This window comes from Neophocaena asiaeorientalis, unplaced genomic scaffold, assembly GCF_003031525.2.
Source record: "Neophocaena asiaeorientalis asiaeorientalis breed wild unplaced genomic scaffold, Neophocaena_asiaeorientalis_V1.1 scaffold118, whole genome shotgun sequence".
NCBI classification, from domain to species: domain Eukaryota; kingdom Metazoa; phylum Chordata; class Mammalia; order Artiodactyla; family Phocoenidae; genus Neophocaena; species Neophocaena asiaeorientalis.
The window spans coordinates 10,193,792-10,214,652 of NW_020175528.1; the positions used below are offsets into that span (position 1 = coordinate 10,193,792).

Below are 20,861 nucleotides of genomic sequence, written 5' to 3' on the forward strand. Positions count from 1 at the left end.
ACAAGGTACTGACAAAATGATTTTCAAGTTGTACCAATTTGCATTCACACTAGAGGCAAATAATAGGGACTGTTACTCTATATCCTTTCCAACACTCAATAGTATCAGACTTCACAATTTTTTTTTTTGCCAATATTATACGTATGTACTGATCTCTAATTGTGGTTTCAATTTTCCTCTCCCAGGAAATTACTAATGAGGTTGAACACCTTTTCATATGTTTATTGATTATTTGAATTTTCTCCTTGGAGAAGTGGTCAAGTTTTTTAAGTTCATTTTTCTATTAGGTAGACTTTTTTTTCATGTGGATTTATAGAAGTTCTTTATACATTTAGGATAAAAGCCCTTTGTATATCATATGTGCTGCAAAATATCTCCCTTCTTGGCTTGTCTTCCAAATTTTAATTTTTTTAAATATTTTATTTATTTATTTGGTTGCACCAGGTCTTAGTTGCAGCCGGTGGGCTCCTTAGTTCTGGCTCACCTGCTCCTTAGTTGCAGCTCACTGGCTGCTTAGTTGTGGCATGCAAACTCTTAGTTGTGGTGTGCATGTGGGATCTAGTTCCCTGACCTGGGATCGAATCCGGGCCCCGTGCATTGGAAGCGCAGAGTCTTAACCACTGCACCACCAGGGAAGTCCCCCAAATTTTAAGTTTAATTTATCAACTACTTTATGGATACTGCTTTTTTAAAATTGGTTAGTAAATCTTTCCCTAACCTTAAGTAATAAAGCTAGTCTCCTATTAAAAAAAAAAATCATTGTAGTTTTGCATTTCACATTTAGGTCTTTAATCCACTGGAACTGATTTTTATATGATGTGAGGTATGATTCCAATTTCATTAAAAAATATGGATATCCAATTGTCCCAGCAGTATGTATTGGAAAGATTTTCCTTTCTCCATTACTGTGCAGTGCCACTGCTGGCATAGATCAGAAGTCGGTGTGTGCATAAATCCGATTCTGAACTATTCTGTATCATAGATTTATTTGTTTATCCTGCCCCAACACTACACTGTCTTAATTACTATATTTTGTAATAGATTTCAGTATCTGATAGAGCGTGTTCCCCTCCCTCCCAGGCTTCTTCTTCAAGAAAGTCTTGGCTCTTCTAAGTTCTTTATATTTCCATGTAAATCTTAGCATCAACTTGTCAAGACCTTCCTTCCCCCTGCACACGCAAATATACAACCTTGTTAGAATTTGAATTACAGTTGCATTGGATCTATAGATCAATTTGGGAAGAATGTCATATTTTAAATACTCTTCCAATCCATGAATATTAGGTCAAATTTGTTAAATGGGTTGTTCAAATATTCTATCTTATTACTGCTTTTTTTTTTTTTGGTCTAATAGTCCTCTCAATTATTGAGAGAAGCAGGCTAAAGTATCCCGTTATGATTATGGATTAAAATTTTTTCCCTTTTACTTCCGTGAAATTTTGCTTTATTTTTTTTGAGGCTATGTTAATAGGGGAAACATATTTTGTAACATTATACCTTCCTGGTGGATTAAAACTTCTGTCACTGTGAAGTGGTCCTCTATCTCACTGATGTTCTTTAATATTTTCATGATACATCATTTTTGTTTATTTATATTTAATCTTTTTGTATCCTTTTATTTTATTTTTTATTTATTTTATTTTACTTTTGGCTGTGTTGGGTCTTTGTTGCTGCTCACAGGCTTTCTCTAGTTGCAGCGAGCGGGGGCTACTCTTTGTTGCGGTGCGTGGGCTTCTCATTGCGGCGGCTTCTTTTGTGGAGCACGGGCTTTAGGCGCACAGGCTTCAGTAGTTGCAGCACATGGGCTCAGTAGTTGTGCCTTGTGGGCTCTAGAGCGCAGGCTCAGTAATTGTGGTGCATGGGCTTAGTTGCTCCACGGCATGTGGGATCTTCCCAGACCAGGGATCAAACCCGTGTTCCCTGTGCTGGCAGGTGGATTCTCAACCACTGCGCCACCAGGGAAGCCCCTATCCTTATATTTTAGATATAGTCTCTTGTAATCAGTATATGGTTGGAATTTTTCCTTAAAAAAGTTGTCTGACACTCTTTGTTTATTAACTGAAGCATTTACTCTATTTACATATAACTACTGACATTCCTTGACGTGTTCTATTTGTCCTCTGTTATGTGTTTTTCTTTTCCCTTATCCTTTCTTATCTTTTGGGGGGCACTTAAAGTGAATTATTCTAATTTTTTTGCTCTGCCTCTGATAGCTTGGAAGTTATACTCTCTACTTGTTATTTTTCTGGCTACCCCAGAAATTTCAGCAAGCAAACTTAATTTATCAAAGTCTGAGTTTAAACTATGTTTGCCCTTCTCCCAAACCAAGGACTTTTATAACACTATAATTGCATTTAGCTTTCTTGCCAAATCATGTACTATTTTTTCAAGTATTTTTACTCTATACTGTTTCTTGAAAGTCCTTGAGCCATTATTATTATTATTGTTTTATCAGTCAACTTTTAGGTTTATACATATATCCCATGAACGCTTTTCTTTGCTCTTCATCTTTCTTGAATCTCATACTATCCAACTACACAAAGAACATTCTTTAGAATTCCTTTTAGTCAGAGGCTACTAGTGACAAACTCTGTTTTGCCAGACCATGTCTTTTGGGGGCATATTTTAATGAAAGATATTTTAACTGGGTATAGGCTTCTAGACTGACTGTTATTTTCTTTCAGCACACAGAAGACATTATACTGGCTTCCATTGTTGCTGTTGGGAGGTTATCTGATTTCTAACTGTTCTCTTTTAAATGTAAACAGACTTCTTTTTCTCTGCTAATCTTTAGATTTTCTTTTTGTCTTTGTGCAGTTTCACTATACTGTGTCTAGGATTTATTTTTATTTTACTTTATTTTATTTTTTTAATTCATCCTGCTTGGGATTCTTAAATCTGTGAATAGGTCTCTTTTATCAGTTTTGGAAAATTATCATCCATTCTCTCTTCAGATACTGCCTCTGCCTGATTATCTTTTTCCTCTCCTTCTGGGATTCTGAACAAATACATTTTAGACCCTTCATTCTATTTTCATATTATACACACTTTTCTGTATTCCTTACCTTTTTTTGCCCCCATGTAAATTTTGGGGTAAATTTTGATAGTTTTCTTTTAACCTTTCTTTCAGGTCATTAGTTCTTTCTTTAGTTGGGTCTAACCTGCATTTAACTCTCATCTTTTAAGTTTTTATATTTTTTTGTATAGTTTTTGTATTTTTCATTTCTAAAGTTCATTTTTTTCTTTTCAATTGTATGTCCCTTTATAGTTTTCTGTTCCCTCCATATATCTTCAAGCTGATCTTTTGTTTTCATAAACATAGTTAGATTACTTCAGTTTTCAAAGTCTTTGTAGATCTTCTCTTATTGATACTAATCCTCTGAGTTTTCAATTGTGGTGTTGAGTTTCCTTGTGTTCTTAATTATTTTTCACTGTGTGCTGGTAATTGAACTTGAAAGATAATTTGTAGGAGTGATTTCAGGGCTAGATAAGCAACCTTCCTTCAGACAGGATTTGGATTTGATTCTGTCAGAACCTCAGTTCACTGCCATGCCTTAAATTCTATGTCACCCAGGAGAAACAAAACTGGTCTCAGGAGTTTAATTTCTAGGGATCTATTCTGGGGAACTATATTTAGTATAGTGTAAATTTATACACAAAGATATTGAAAGCAATGGTTAAACTATATGAAAAGGCACATAGATATTAAAATGATGTTAATGTAAGCTATGTAATATCATGGAAAAATTGTTGATAATTAAGTTAAAAGGATAAAAATTACATGTGTAATATAATTACAAGTGTTTTAACAGAAACTTATGCTTAAAAACTCTAGAACAGTGCTGTCTAATAGAACTTGTAGTGACCATAAAAATTTTCTATATCTGCCCTGCAATATGGTTGCCTTTAGTCACACACAGCTATTTAACACTTGAAATGTGGCTAGCATGACTGAAGAATTACATTTTATTTACTTACTTAATTTAAATTATTTTAAATAAGCTATTTAATTTTAATTATTTTAAATTTGGATATCCATGTGGAGTATTTGTTACCATATTGGGCAGTGCAGATCTAGATAATATTGAAATATTAATAATGATTTGGGGGATGTGGGTGAGACTTCTGATGATTTTCTCCCATTCTTTTTAGTTTTCTAAAGGGTTCCAAATGTTCCTTACTATACACTGATCACATTTTAAAGTAAAAAGGCTTTAACCAAAATACCCCCTCATAAAACATATGTAAAGCATTGTTATAAAGTCTAGTGTAAGTTAAAAGGCCAAGTCCATACCAATTCTTTTTGACAAATAGTTAAATGTGTCATGTAGCCACGCTGCCATATTCATCATGACAGCTTTTATAATTTTAGGTAAAACTGATTTTTAAAGAGTAGCAAATAAAAAAAATTACAAGCTAATTACCTTTCCACATGCTATCGTAGAATCACAACAAACAATGGATATATTTCTTTTGTCTAGTTGATAATCAGTTAGTTCTTCCTTAGCTGACTCTACTTCTGGAATATCCATGGGAAGTTGATAAGAAATTGTTTTAAATTGCTTTGCATCTAATGGGAAAAGAATCACATGAAATACATATATGATGTTTAAAACTTTCCAAAACCTCTCTTCTAAAATGAAATTGCAAATTCTGTTATGGATGCATTGATTCATTGGACATATTTTTAATGGAAGAAAAATGAGGACCTCCTTCTTTTGTTTAAAAAAATGAGAAATTCTCATTTGGTTGAAAGAAAAATAATGATGATTTTCATTACGTGGAATTTTCTGGCCTTAGGTTTAGTAGAAAACAGTTGAATACCAAGGGATTTTATACTAGGGGTTTCGTTGAAAAAAAAAATCTTCTCTAAGTATCTTTTCAATGGCTCTGAGTCATAGAGGAGGAGCCTGAGGCTCAGAAATATTAAATAATTTATCCCCAGTTGGGCAGCCTATGAGGAGAAAAGCAAGGACATAAATCCAGAACTTCTGATTCTAAAAGCGGTGCCCCTTCAGTCGTACCAGTACTACAGCTATACTGGCCAGCTGACCGATGGGGCCTGCCTATAAGAAAGGAATCTGATTTATTTTTGACAGATTTTCCGTATCCTAGCTTGAAACAAAATGGACTGTGTGTTTGATAAAATGGGAGACAATGAACTCAAAAGCTCTTTCTAGCTATCTGTAAAGTGCTCTATAGATGTTGCTAATTTATTTCAATCAATAACAACAGTGAGCTGAAGACTAAAAACTTCAAAAGCCAGATGACGGAAAAGCGGGATTTTCTGAGCCATTTTGACTGATGTATTGACCAAAATGAAAAATTTTAATGTTATTTTTAGAATACATCAATTTTTGCTCTTGGTCAAACATATGAGCTTTCTGATCTATAACATCAGTGTTAAGGAACTTACCTTCTTCAGAGGAAGTAGTCTGTTCTTTTGTTAATATTGTATAGTGTTTGGCCATTCGTCGCTCCTGTCTTCTACAAAATCAAAAAATATGATGCATAAGTCTGAAATACGTTGGAAGTTTAAAACAGTATACTATAAATTTTTACTGTTTAAACGCTATTCCTTGTTATTTTTATCTGTTATTACTTGTGAATCAAGTCATTTAATCAGTGTGCGTGTGTTTCTACTATATTTAGTGGATAGATTTCTCCAATATAGGGATTCTGAATTGCCCTGAGAATTTGAGATTGGCAAATTTCTACTCTAAGTCAGTGAGTTCACTGAGTTTCTGAAATCTTCTGACACTTACAGTGTCCACCAGGAATTGCAATAGGTTTGCTTTGGCCAATTTTTGTTTCTTCACTGGGAATGCATCTTCAAAATTATCTATTTTGAGAAAATGAGGTTCATTTTACAAAAAACTCTCTAACTAAGTGGGCCTATCTGAGTTTCAATATCAAAGGCTCACTGTTACCTCCGCAAAGCTTTTTCCTTTGCTTCGAGTCTGTCGACTTCACTGCCGTGGGCGGCATGAGGGTCAATACAGATTAATTCAGCTTTAGAGCTCTGGATTTTTTGTTTTCCCTCATAGATGTAGTCAATCAGGTTTTGGAAATAACTACAACAGGAGGTCTGAAAAACAGAGTTCATTTTCATCTCATCAGTCCTAGATGATAATTACAGGAGGGAAAAAACCCCAAAAAAATGGTAATGGGGTTTTGGATAACAATCTATCATAACAGTTTTTTGGTAACAGTTTTATTGAGATATAATTCACATATCGTACAATTCACCCATTTAAAGTGTACAAGTCAATGGTTTTTAGTGTTGGGTTGGCCAAAACATTCGCTCAGGTTTTTCCATAACGTTGTAGGAAAAACCCGAATGAACTTTTTGGCCAACCCAATATAGTCACAGAATTTTCCAACCATCACAACAATCAATTTTAGAAACTGAAACCTGTACCCATTCATATAAATGGAATCATACAACATGTGGTACTTTGTGACTTGCTTCTTTCACTTAGCATAATATTTTCATTTATGTCGTAGCACGTATAAGTACTTCATTTCTTGTTATGGCTGCATAGTATTTCATTGTATGGATACCCCACATTTATTTACCCTTTCATCAGTTGATAAATGTCTGGGTTATTTTCACTTTTTGGCTGTTATGAATCACGCTGCTGTGAACATTTGTATACACCTTTCTGGGTGGACATATGTTGTTAATTTTCTTGGGTATATACTTAGGAACGGAATTGTTTGTCGGGTTATATGGTATCTGTAAGTTTAACTTTTTGAAGGATTGCCCGACTGTTTTCCAAAGTGGCTGCATCGTTTTCTATTCCCCTTCAGCAGTGTATGAGGGTTCCAGTGTCTCTACATCCTTGTTATTATCTGTCTTTTGGGTTATAGCCATCCTAGTGGGTGTGAAATTGTATCCCACTGTGGTTATGATTTGCATTGCCCTGACGGCTAACACATCACTCTCTTAAGAATGGCAATGCAGGGAATCCTCTGGCAGTGCAGTGGTTAGGATTCTGGGCTTTCACTGCCAGGGTCCCAGGTTCGATCCCTGGTGAGCGAACTACGATCCCACAAGCCACGCAGTGCAGCCAAAAAAATAAAAGAAAAAAGAAAAAGAAAAAGAAAGGCAATGCATTGGAAAGATGCAGAAGAAAATACTACTTATGCTTAAATTAGTGTCTATAAGTAACACTATTTCCTCCGTGAACCTGCTTTAGAACTTACATGTTCTACTAGTTCAGAACTATTGTAGTCACAGGAAAGATCCACATTGGAGAGAAATGTTCTTAGATCGCTCCCACAGAATTCACACGTGGGTGGTACCTCCTCCTCTTCTCTCTTCAGAGAGGAGAAAAAAAAAATGAAGACATGCCCACAAGGAGGCCCAGAGCCTCTGAGAGCAGGCGGAGCCAGAGCCCTGGACAGGGCCAGCGAATGTCCAGTCAGACAACAGGGTTGATGAGGGATGTACAAACCTGCTTGAGAACTCCTGTCAGACAACATGAGGGCTCCCAGTGATGGTTAGTAGGGAACTTTCAGGAGTCTGAGATCCTATATCAGAAGGCACCAAGCCAGCAGGATCTGTATATTCCAGAAATGAGACATCATTTCTATTCAAGGGCTCTTAAGGGCTGGGGAGGCTGAAGTGGTGTTTTGGAGGCCTCTGTCTGGTGCAGTTCGTTGGGGTGCAGCTGAGCCCATCAGGAGCTCTGTGGGTCCTTGGGATGCCTCCTCAGTGTAAGAAGAAAGTTGCAGAAATGATTTTACTATTGACATCAGTGTCCCTTGTCGAGCAGGGGGATGTACAGTGTGTGACGAGATGTGGGACACAAAGGATAACACATATTTGATTTTGTGTAAATGGTCTAAGGTGTTTAAATACCATAAACTCTTTCAAGAAGTGTCAGCTAAGGGCTTCCCTGGTGGCACAGTGGTTGAGAGTCCGCCTGCTGATGCAGGGGACACGGGTTCGTGCCCCGGTCCGGGAAGATCCCACATGCCACGGAGCGGCTGGGCCCGTGAGCCATGGCCGCTGAGCCTGCGCGTCCGGAGCCTGTGCTTTGCAACGGGAGAGGTCACAGCAGTGAGAGGCCCACGTACCGCAAAGATAAATAAATAAATAAAAATTTAAAAAGAAGTGTCAGCTAAGAAAAAGTCTTGACATTACTATGTAGGCCACTGTTTAGAATGCTCAACTTTCTAAAATAAATTAGAGTCCTTTCTGAAGGGAGGCCCCAGTTGGGGCACCACATTCTCCTGTCTGTGCTGTGAAGGTAATCCAGGAAGGGAGGGGAGGCTAGGGAACACAAGAGGAGGCTGGGAGTTACGGGCACAGGTGACTCAGTGAGGGGTGGATGCACTATGGCCCTCTTAGTGATCTGAGGTCATGGCTGTGACTACAGAGGCTCCTGGCAGGTGAGCAGCCAAGCCTCGGCACAGGCCTCCAGGAAAAGACCCAGATCATGACCTGCATGTCGTGAAACCACCAGGGCACCTGTAGTTACCATGGAAACCATTCTCCGAGCCTGGCAAAATGACCGCCCTGGGGCCAAAGGGTGACTGAGATGGCCGGTGCAGCCAGGGACCCTAGAGTACAGTCCAGTATAATTAGGCCATGGAAAGTACCCGATAATAAGTACTGCACATCGCTGAAAGCAGAACACTCAGGGAGGAAAGCCTTGTGAGAGAGAGATGGTGATGACGGATCCAGGACAGCTACCAAATGATGGAATGGGCAGGAAGAGCTTGGCAACGCCAGGCCAGCTACAGACTGTGCCACCAGCATCTCGGTAGTGAACTCCTCTGCCCATGGCCCCTTCACCCCTTCACCCCTTCACCTGGGGGCGAAGTAAGTAAAGATGCTTCAAAAGACATGAGTGGGGTTGGAATTTCTACCTCAAGAGGCTGTGGCTGAAGAGGAGAGCTGGCCAACCAGCTGCTGCTGCCCCTGAACTAGACCAGTGTCCAGGCCCATCTCAGAAGACCTGAAAGGTTGGCCCAGGGATGCAGGGGGAGCCAGCCCTGTCCAGGGGCCGGTGTAGGGACAGCTCTGTGGAAGGAAGTCCCCAAGGCCTTCCTCATGTTCAGGCGCATCTCTGGGTGTCAGGGGAAGAGAGCTCAAGAAACTTCCTGGATACAAGCCTTTGTGCTTCAGAAAAAGGAAGGTGCTATGTATGAAGAAAGAATTTCAGCCTGAAGAGTCTATAAGGTGACCATAAAATTTAGAAACCTGGGCAAATATAAACAGTAAATGTTGACTCATATTACGTTACGTGACGTATTTAATGTATCACCAGGCATGAGAATCGCATAGTTCAACGTGCTGCACAAAATGACAATGAACACCAACCACATTGGTGCATCCACACGGCATTCCCGTCGACTCCTGCACACACATCTGTGCCGTCCTGCCTCACATGATTGGTGTCTCTTATTTCAGTGAATAAGCCTGTACCTTTAGTGTACCCCAAAAGAAGTAATCAAGGAGGTTCCAGTCTGGGGAGTGTGCAGCTCTCTCCACATGGCCATGCCGTGCAAGTTTGGAAATAATCATACCACCGGTCAGTCCCTTACCTCTGTGGCAAAGCAGGGTGGTTTGTATCCTGTTGGAATTACTAAGGTGACCTCTCCCTTGCCCATTGAATGCAGACATTAATTGGTCACTTAATGTGATCAAATACAGCTGACGTTCACCTGTGCTGCCAGGCCTTATGACCACTGTTATAGGTTGAGTTGTGCTCCCCCAAAGGCTCTGTTGAATTTCTAACCCCTGGTACGTGTGAATGTGGCCTGACTTAGAAACGGGGTCTCTGCAGATGTAATCAAGTTAAGATGAGGTCATTAGGGTGGGCGCTAATCCAATATGACTGGTGTCCTTGGAGAAGAGGGACATTTGGACAGAGACACACAGAGCGTGCTGGGACAACCAAGGCAGAGATTGGAGTGATGCAGCCGCAAGCCAAGGAATGCCAAGGATTGACGGCCACCACCAGAAGCTCAGAAGAGGCAAGGAGGGACTCTCCCCTCCAGGTTAGACTTGCTGACACCTTGATTTTGGACTTCCAGCCTTCAGAACTGTGAAACAATACTTTTCTGTCGCTGTAAGCCACCTAGTTACTGGTATTTTGTTCCAGCAGCCCTAGGAAACGAAGACAGCCACCCTAAGTGCTATTCCAAGTAAATGAGCTCCTTGCCTTTTTTTTGTAGAAGGATTCACTGTCTTTTGTGCAGATCACCATGTGGCTTTTTATACCACTTATTACAGTAAAAGCAAAAAGAAATATAAATGAAAATTACCTTGAACTTAATGCCTAAATTGGAACTCTCTTGTTTGAATGTGAGAATAGATGGTGGCCCGATGCTGGGTAGTGTTCTCAGAGAGGGCTCAAAAAGTGTTATGAAGTCTTCTTTAAACTAAATTTTAAGAAGAGGGAGAAAGAAAAAAATTGAAGATTGAATAAGTGATTTTTACCATGAGTTCAGTGTACTAGTTGGACTGATAAACATTTCTTACCTCCAGCTCACATAAAATATTTAGTTCTGGCTCTTCTGGGTTAATTACCCATTTTGCTGAAGACAAAAAGACAGATTTAGAAGGAATGTTTGAAAACTTTATGCAGTGTATTCCATTTTCTCTAGTTTGAAGATCCTAGCCCGTGACACACACTCACTCACATACACACACACGCACACACGTGCTGTCTAAATGCCCTGAAACCCTACCTTCACCACCTTCTTGCATATACTTTTAGGGGAGCTCTTTTGTAAAGGGGTTGGACACCATCCAAGTTAAGGCTGGTTCCCTAAGGGCAGTTTGCCTTTGCCAGCAGAGGGGATGATGCCAAACATCCAGTTACCTCTTAACTTAGAAGGTAGATTTTCAGGTTCATCTTCCTTCTTTACAGAGGGCACTTCCTTCTCTGTAAAAAGAGTGTACATTTGTCATCAATCCTGACAAAGGATGAAAGGAGTCTAATAGAAAAGAAAATATGCCTCTTGGAAAAATAAGTGCCCTTTTTGTGTTTTATTTTTAATTTTTTTCCCAAATAACATTTTGTCAACAGTAAGTAACAAACAGAGAAGACTCACCACTAATGAATCACATTAAAAAATGCTTCCTTGCTTCTTTTTAGTCTTAGAATGTTACACGAATGCATATTTTATTTGATTATAATCATGGTTTGCAGACCCTTTTGTGTTCTGCCTTTTAAAATTACTGTTCTGTCTAATTTATGACTGCTATTCTGCAGAAGATTTTTCAGGGAGAAGAGTGCTGGCGTGGGGTGAGAGGGCGGTTCCGAGTTCAAGACAGTGAACTAAACCACCAGAATAATTCCCTCTGCAGATTCCAGGGCAGTACTGGAAATGGGGACGACAGCCATCTATCAACACACGAGCCTCTTGGAGTAAATATCTGGAAAGGTAAGCAGACAGGACTGGGATGATGAAAAACCAATCAGAACAACCTACAATGAGACAGAGGTGAAGGGAGAGGGCAGACCCATTTTCCCTGTGTAGCCAGGACTGGTGCTGGAGAAAGAGATGGGCTTCAGAAAATGACATGCTTCATATGTTGAGTACCTGAACAATTAAAAAATACGTTTTGGGCATTTTGCCCAACAGGAATACCAGCACAGGTATTAAAAAACAAACAAACGAATGAACAAGACTTTCATTAAGGCATTATTTGTCATAGGGAAGAGGTCAAAACACAAAACCAAACCAAACCAAACAACCCTGCAACATCTAACAATCAGATGTATTACATAAGTCACAGTAACTGTAGGTATATAAGGCAATACTACATAGTCATTTCAAGGAATTAGATCAATATTTCCTGACATGGAAAGATGTCCCTGATACACTGCTAAGTAAAAAAAATTAGAGATAAAACTGCTGTTATTCACAGGAAATGTAATTGTCTAGTGGACTTTTAACTGATAAAATATTAGAATAAGAAAGTTCAGCAAGGGAATCAGATACAAGATTAATGCATTGAAATCAATAGTTTTCCTATACATTGACAATAACCAATTAGAAAATATAATAGGAAAAAAAAGATTCCAATTATTACATCAATAAAAGACAACTGTAAAACACCTAGGAATAAACTAATAAGAGGTGCCTATCAGTTCTCTATTAAAAAAACCTACAAAAAAAGATATGAAAAAATTGAAAAGGTACATTAGGTTCCTGCTGTTAAAGTAATCAAACAAGGAAGCCATTAGATGAGGGGGCTCTAATGCCTTGGTAGCCAATCGTAAGCAGAGTGAAACCTAAGCCAGAGTCAGTTCCTCAAGGTTAATGCCTCAAGGTTAAGAACAGCTCATAGCAAACAGCCAACCGGGCTTTCCCAAATACAGTTAAGTCCTCTACACACGAACCTTCGAACTGCGAACTTTCAAAGATATGAACGTGCGTTCCCACGTCCAATCACATAAATTAGTTCACGTGTCTGGCGTACATTGTCACGTGCATGCATCCTCTACAAGTGGTTGTGCTTTTGTGTACTTTACTGTACAGTACTGTTGGCTGTGCAACACGAGGAGCTGACTAATGAAGACCTGATGGAATTGGAGGCCCAGAGAAAGGACGAAGAGAGACAAGAGGAAGGAGAAGTAACTGAAGAACCGAAGAGATTCACGACGCAGGAGATGGCAAGGGGATTTTCTTTATTTGAGGAGGCGCTGTTAGCTTTTGAGGCATAGGATGGTACACGAAGGTTGCGGCAGCCGTTCAGAATGCAATCCAGTGCTACCATGTCATCTATGACAAGAAAAAAAGAGCTACTACCCAGACATCGCTGGATCCTTTTTTCAAGAGGGTAGATAGAACTGAATCTGGCAAGGAACCAGAACCTGTGCCATCCATGTCTGGCATGAGTGAAATTGCAGCTTGCTTTCCGTCTCCTATCGCTGGCGACCCTTCAGCTCTACCATCTCCCACCCCTTCGCCCTCTTCCAGTCAGTAACTCTTCTTGCCTGTTCACTCGACGCCAGCCCCTGGATGCCAGCTGTTGTGCTGTACCACTGTACTTTTCAAGGTGCTGTACTGTGAGATTAGACATGGTTTCTTTATTTTTTTGTTTGTTTTTCATGTATTATTTGTGTGAAAAGTATTATAAACCTATTACAGTACAGTACTATATAGCCGATTGTGCTAGTTGGGTACCTAGGCTAACTTCGTTGGACTTTGAACAAAGTGGACTTATGAACACGCTGTCGGAATGGAACTCATCCGTATGTAGGTGACCTACTGTAATGCAACCTCGAGCAATAGCTATAGTCAAATGATTTCCTTGCTTTGCTCCCACGACTTCTCTATAAAAACCTCTCCTTAGCTCTTGTCTGTGGACATAACCACTTCTGCTTTGGCGCTGCCTGTTTCCAATCCACATCTGCTCAAATAAACTCTTAAAAATTGGAAAATGCCTCAACTTATCTTTGAACGCTGCAGAGCAAGACCAAAGAATCAACTTGTCAAACTCCATTGAAAAACTTCATCACAATTACATTGAATATATAGATTAATTTGGGAATAATTAACGTGTTTTTAATATTAGGTTTAATATTATATTAATATTTAATATTAATTATACATCTAATTTTTAATTTTAAAAAAATTTATTTATTTATTTATTTTTGGCTGTGTTGGGTCATCGTTTCTGTGTGAGGGCTTTCTCTAGTTGCGGCGAGCAGGGGCCCCACTTCATCGCGGTACGCGGGCCTCTCACTATCGCCACCTCTCTTGTTGCGGAGCACAGGCTCCAGACGCGCAGGCTCAGTAGTTGTGGCTCACGGGCCTAGTTGCTCCGTGGCATGTGGGATCTTCCCAGACCAGGGCTCGAACCCGTGTCCCCTGCATTGGCAGGCACATTCTCAACCACTGTGCCACCAGGGAAGCCCAAATTTTTAATTTTTATGTTAGATTGTGTCACTCCTCTGTGCAGACCCTCCAGTGACTTCCCACTTCATTCTCATTGAGTAAGATTTGGTCCTCATTGTCTCTCTGATTTTATCCCGTAGGGCTCACCTCCTTACTTACCCCACTGCAGCCAAGCTGGCTGCCTCCTTGTTCTAGAAGGAAGCACTTGTTCTTCCCTGTGCCTGGAACACTCTTCCCCCAGAGATCATTATCACTCTCTCTCCTCCTTGAGGTCTTTACTCGAATATTTCAGCTTCTCAGTGACGATTTCCCTCAGCATCCTGGGTAAGCTTGTACCCATCTACCCAACATTTCCCATCCCTCTCCCTGCTTTATTTTCCTCCTTAGCATTTACATTATGTAAGATATTGTGTATTTACTTACTTTGTGTATCATTTATCTCATTATTACCTCCATCTCCCACACTTTAATGGAAGACCATTGAGACAGGGGGTTTGTCTGCTTTATTCATTGCTGTTACCTTAGAACAGGAAACTGACCTATGACAGGTACTTGGTGTGTGCTCAATCAACATCTCATGAATAAGTGATATAACATAAAACAATAAAATTGAAAGGAAAGGCTGTTCATAACGATCACTTCTGAGGAATATACTGGGATAAGTTAAAAACTTAATGTTTACATTATATTTTTCTTAATGGTTTGATGTTTTAAAAACGGCACGCATGTTACTTCTATAATAAAAAATAAAGATGTGTTTCAAAATATGATGGCAGATTATTTCTTGATGTGAACACAGGTGCTACCATTTATTAAAGGCTCAGTGCCAAGGAGTTTAAATGTTGAGTTTCATTTTGATCGTCGTAACAGTCCTGTTACAGAAGGATTATTAAGGCCAACAGAGAAAGAAACAGAGTCAATGAGGTTAAGTGACTTGCCCAGTTGTCATGGTGTTAGTTTGTTTGGGGGCTGGGATTCAATCCTAGCTCTCCTGGCCATCTACACCAGTGCCCTTTCCAGTGTACAATCCCATGTCCCAGCAAAAGCTAAAAAACCAAACTACTCACTCGGCTGCTGCATACCTGACAATTCCTGAAGCCAACTTTCTTCTGTTTGTACTGATGTTGAAATTCTTGGATACAGGTTGTGATAGACAGCCCTGAAATTTAGACAAAATGTTAGTTTTCAGTATACCTATAGAGTTGTTAGCAGTTCTTCTAAATCTAGTACATTTAACAATCAAATAACAGATGTTCTCAGAAGATCCTGATTTCTTTTTCCTTTGAAATCTTTTCTTCCGTTCTTATGTCTTCAGTAAAGTCAGGCACAGTGTGCTTGCATCATATCTGTTCTTTGCAAAGCACTCCTCTCTCAATCCTGGAGGCTCCCAATACCGTATTATTTCTCTCACGGAGTAAATTACTACCCCTCTATCTGTGCTGTGTGTTGGTGGTGGTGGCGGCGATGATGGTATGTGTGTTTAAACATTTACTTGAATTTAAATTAGAACGTGTTGTTCATTTTAAAATAGCTTTAAAATAATCCAAGCTCTTTTTAAAGGGCTGAAGTTAAATGCGTTGTAATTAAGCAATCTGTATTCTTTCCACAAGCAGTTTAACCAGTTAGTTAGTTACATGATAGGAAGCAGGAATTTATTGACTTTTAAAGTAAACAATACCTATTGCTTTTCAAGTTCCTTTGCCTCTTTGAATTTCAATTTTTTTTGCCATAGTTTGCTGGCTCTTCTAAAATTATCAAACAAAATTTCCCAAATAATTTAGTCAACTTTCGGATTGTCACTTTTTCACCTTTCTCAGTTCTCTTATGTCTCCACCTTCCTTTTTTGGTGATTTGTTCCTTGAAACATTGTGTGTTGAGAACTCCTCTGCAGAAGCCACCTGAACAAGTGTCTGGGGGAGTCCTGATTGTCTAAGTTCCCATGGAAAAAAGTTATGGGACCAAGAGTAAAGGAACATTGACGAGCAATCCCTAGACAACATTTTACATTTCAGTGTTTTCCCAATACAGTAGTTAACAAAATCAATACATAACTCATCTAGGTCTCTGCCTCCCTTGAACCAACATGAAAGATTGTTTCTGAAATTCTGTGTAAAGATGGCAGACATTGGAGCATAAGAACAAAATTAACGTTTCCTGAGAACTTACTGTGTTGTAGTAGATACATAGTAGTTGCTTTACTTACATTACTTCATTTATCTTTACAAAAACCAATCAAGGTAGGAATTAGTATACCCTGTCCTTTTTTAAAAAAATTTTTATTGGAGTATAGTTGATCTACAATGTTGTGTTAGTTTCAGGTGTACAACAAAGTCAATCAGTTATATATATACATATTTCCACTTTTTTTTTTTTAGATTCTTTCCCCATATTGGTCATTACAGAGTATTGAGTAGAGTCCCCTGTGCTATACAGCAGGTAGTATTCCTTTTCTATAGGCAAGGAAATCGAGGCTCTGTGGGGCCCTCTCAAAATCAAACATGGCCGAGGCAGATGGGGCCCAGACCTATTTGGCTCCAAAACCTGTGCTTCTCCAGATTCATCTGCCTCCTAAAGTTTGCCCCAGAATAGTAATAGGGCAATTAAAAGTAGAAATGGAGCCAGTATTGGTTGCATTTCTGTTTCCTTTAAGGACAGATTTCCTTAAAAACACAATCTCACCAAATTCACCAGAGAATGCTTTGAAGTACAGAAGAAGCATCTTCTTAGGAAGATTTATGAGGAGAAATTAAGAATTTGATTTAGGAAAGATAAGTTCCCATATGATAGAAAGTCCAGGTCAAGATGGCACCTGAACACGCAGTTCTCCCCTTCCTTCCAAGATCTTATTGAACTAACAAACACTTCAAACCCACAAACAAGCAATAGCCCTGGAAAACAAGCAAGAGCAGTGTCATCAGTAGACAAGTAATATTGAAGAAGTCCTCGAAAGAAAATACATGGCCTCAGGTTGATGGAAAACTAGAGCAGAGACCGCCACAGCTCAAGATAAGAGACATAAGTAAAGTTCTTCCAAAGGGAACTCCTGAGAAGCTCCTAGCCCAGACTCGACCAAATGCACAGGGGAGGGGGCTGGAGATGGTCATCAGGGTAGTTCAAGGAGTGAACGTGGAACAGCTGGCCAGTCAGACCCCTTCCTCTCCTCTTACACAAGGCAGTTGGCAGCAGTTGTGTTCATTTCCAGATGAAGCCCAAAGAACTGGTTTCTAAAAAGCCTGCCTGGGGAAGTTTTAGGTCTGAAAGAGAAGGAGAGCGCAAGATGAGTTACTCAGGACCTACCCAACAGGCTTGGGTGAAAGAGGAGGAAGGGAGAGTCCCATGAAAGAAATACATGAGGAACTCCAGCCACACAGTAAAGTGTCCTTATCATAACTAGTAATAGTGGGCTTACCCACCTTGCCTGCTCCCTGCCGACACCCCACAGGAAGCTGGCTGTGACTGCCCTACCCACCCACGCAGGACTCACAGTCAACATTCCCCTGCCAGCCCAGTCAGGAAACAGAACTACTTGGCTGCAGGACTTCTATCCTAGTTTCAGCTACCTATCAGTCATTCATTGATAAATACAATTGGATAACCAAGGATTACCAGTCACTTAAGGACAATCCATAGCATGGAATAGAAGGACCAAGAAAAACAAACGGAACAAGTGATCTTGAAAGAAAAAAGAAGAAATACAAAGAACAAAGGAGAACTTTAGTATTTTATAACAGTACCCTCAAAGAGATTTAAACACACACACACACACACACACACACACACACCTCTTCAGAGAGTAAGAATCGGTTCTTGGAAATTATATGGATCCCCCAATAAAAAATTCTGTACAAAGGCTACATCGTAGCATGTAAACACCAAGAATCTTGAAGATATCCAAAAAGTCCAACAGCCAGCTAATAGCAGTTCCAAAGGAAAGAATAGAGAAAACGAAGGGGAGGAAATAAATATTAGAAGGGTTTGAAAATCAGACTGATCAGCAATACTAGATACTAGAAGGCAATGAAGCAATGTCTTCGGAGCTCTGAGGGGAAATGGTTTTAAACCTATTCTTTTATTCCAGGTTATATTATTAATAAAGTATGAGGGCAAAAGGAAGAAATTTCAAGACAGGCGAGAACTCAGAGATTTGACTATGCATGAGATCAATATGAAATAATTACCTGGGGAGTTTCTCCAGCAAAAAGAAAAGGAATAAAAGAAAGAAAACAATATGGAAAACAAGAAAGTATGGCCGTTGAGCCCAACTCAGAAAAATTGAAGACAACTAAAAACAACTGAGAGTTGAGAAGTTCTTCAGACATAGGATTTCATTTTCTTGTGCATGAATGCAGCCACATCATTGGGTTCTTAGCAGGAAATTGTGAGTATTGGTTATTGGTCTTCAATTTTTAGAATCAACTTGTACCCAAAGCACTAAGAGCTAATTATAATTACAAAATATGCAAACACTATAAAACCTGGTAAAGTAATATGACTTTATAGGACTATATATTATATATTTTAATAAAGTCTGTTACATAATTTGTTAATTGGGAGAGGAAAGGGTGAGAGGAGAGAGAGAAGGAAGTAGAAGTGCATTAAGGTATTAATTTCTCAAAATAGAGTTAATAGTTACTAAAATTGATAAATCAAGAAGTAGAGGTTTAAATACTTTAAAGTCCTAAAGGTTAGAAAATATAAAAATAATCTAACTACTGAAAATGGAGAGGAGGGAAGTAGTGTGTTACGTTCCTCAGCTTTCATGGTGGGAAGTCAGTACCTATGTCAAAAATTAATAAATCAAGGAATGAAAATATGCTATTTAAATTATACTGGAAACAAAACAAACTGTTAACAATATGTTAACTCCGGTGAGTGGAAGTGGGAGCAGAGAAGGGTACAGAAATTTTAAATTTTATAGCTTTGTCTACTTTAATGTTTTAACCATGTACATATATTATCTTTTATTAAAATGTTGACTTGGATAAATAAAAACATATTAGTGGGGCAGAACAATTCTCTTTCTGCTTAAAAATGGAAATTTGCTTATAAAAGCAAAACTTAGGTGAACAATAATGTGAGATTGTGGACCCATGTTTGGTGTGAGGTTTCAGGGAAGACTGATGAAGATGTTCCAGATGTGTTTCTCTGGTGTCTTCCTATTATAGTCAGAAGTGCTTGGAGGCTAATAGCAATAACAACAAGAAAAAGAAACCGTACTGTCCACTCTCCACCACAGGTGTCCCTGATCACTCCTAAATTTAGCCAATAGAGACTTATGTCCTAAAGCCTCATAGCACTTACTGTTGTGTGCATGACATTTATGATTTCATGCTATATTAGTAAGTAGACATGTCATCTCTACAGGTAGATAATAAGCCGGTGATGGGCAGGGACCCTATCTATCTCCTCCAATAGTGTAGATTAAAAAACACCTTTTTGAATAAATTGGTTGTAAATGCCCTGGATGATTTTACTCTACTTCCTGACATGTTTATTCCAAAAGTAAACATCATCAGCTTCAAAAAATAATAATATAGAACACTGAAAACAATTTCTTACCTATCTAAATTCGTTTCAGACACGTCTTTTTTAAATGTCTGAAGTATTTTAGGAAAACCTGTTGAATGAAACATTAAACAATTTAGCCATTCCCTTTAAATCAGTGGCTCTCAAAAGGACAATTTTGCCCCCCAGGAAACATTTAGCAACGTTTAAAGACATGTTTGATTGTCACAAAGCCCGGTAGGGGCTAACTGGCATGGTCAGAAGTGGAGACCAGGGATGCTGCTAAACATCCTGTAGTCCATCCAACTGCCCTCAACCCACGCGGCCCCAACAAAGAATGATCCTGACCAAAATGTCAATGCTGGGAGATGGACAAATCTACTGTAAGTAACTGCTGTGCCTCTCTTTTTAAGGAAGTGGCTGGAGTGGTTTCAGTCCAGGAAGTTAAGCACAAAAGTGAATTATTTTTGGCTGGGCTGTTTCAGTAGCAGAGCGCCCTTAAAGCACTACTTCTTCAGGAGTGGGGCGCGCGCGCGCGTGTGTGTGTGTGTGTGTGTGTGCGCGCGCGCGCTCGTGTTTGAGGGGGGCGGCGGGGGGAGAGAATGAATGTAAGAGGACGCGGTCACTGAATGCACGAAGTGTTATAAAATGAGCACTCCGTACAGCACTGCCTGTTTCCAGTTTGACGAGGCTCAACTGTGGACCATCACAACCGCTCAGCCAAGACTTCAGTGTCTTGAGGGACTGAGATAAGGGTGTGTGTGAAGTCTTGTGTGTATTTGGAAACAGACTGCCGGGTAGACGGAGGCTCTAGAGGAGTTGGACCTGCTCTCCGCTAGGGACAGGGAAGCCTTCGAGGAACGGGTTGGGCGGGCCGGGGAGCGGTACTTTTTGGGGAGGAGGTGCTGGAGGGTGCACTTTCGCTGGCCACCGGCGTCTGGCTCCACTTCAGGCTCGGCGTTCGGCTGAGCGTCGGCGTCGGGCTCAGGCTGGGGCTGACTACGCTGGCTAAGCGGGGACGAAAGGCTTTCCATTCTTCCTCAGTGCCATCTCCGAAGGCCAAAAGCTTCCATAAGGACTCCTCGCTGAACCCCGCATCCTGGTCCGCCGCCGCCGCGTCCTCCTCGTATTCCTCCTCGGGCTTTTTGAAGCTGTGATGCGAGTGCATGTTGGCCGCGGCGGGCGGGAAGCGGGATCGCGGCCAGCGCAGGGGACACCGGCGGGTCCAGGCCTGGGGCGCGCGAGGCCTCCTGTGCGTCCGTCTCCCTGGGCAACGGCCGGCCGCGCGGCCCCCGAGTCTGGAGATTAAAGTCGCAGGACCCTTCAGGCCGGAGGACTGGCGCTGCGGGGGGAGGGGCGGAGAGGCACGGAGCGACCATGGGGGGAACTAGGACCACTGAAAGCTCCTTTCGCACCTGCTCTCCGGAGTCTCGGAGAACCCTAGCGGCTTGCCGTGAACTGATCTTCCTTTCCAATCTCTCTCAGCT

General features: G+C 40.3%; 1 protein-coding gene across 1 annotated transcript in view; it reads right to left on the minus strand.

Moving 5' to 3' along the window:
- The window catches only part of ERICH6 (glutamate rich 6), a 33,788-nt gene extending 13,246 nt beyond the window's left edge, over nucleotides 1-20,542 (minus strand). Inside the window, exons 1-10 of the mRNA XM_024769036.1 lie at nucleotides 20,263-20,542; nucleotides 19,429-19,486; nucleotides 14,937-15,028; nucleotides 10,842-10,904; nucleotides 10,499-10,554; nucleotides 10,282-10,398; nucleotides 7,210-7,323; nucleotides 5,931-6,088; nucleotides 5,417-5,487; nucleotides 4,425-4,570 (exon numbers count right to left, since the gene is read on the minus strand). Of these exons, the coding sequence (XP_024624804.1) occupies nucleotides 4,425-4,570; nucleotides 5,417-5,487; nucleotides 5,931-6,088; nucleotides 7,210-7,323; nucleotides 10,282-10,398; nucleotides 10,499-10,554; nucleotides 10,842-10,904; nucleotides 14,937-15,028; nucleotides 19,429-19,486; nucleotides 20,263-20,542 (1,155 nt within the window). The remainder of the gene's footprint in view (nucleotides 1-4,424; nucleotides 4,571-5,416; nucleotides 5,488-5,930; nucleotides 6,089-7,209; nucleotides 7,324-10,281; nucleotides 10,399-10,498; nucleotides 10,555-10,841; nucleotides 10,905-14,936; nucleotides 15,029-19,428; nucleotides 19,487-20,262) is intronic.
- Nucleotides 20,543-20,861: the final 319 nt, after the last annotated feature.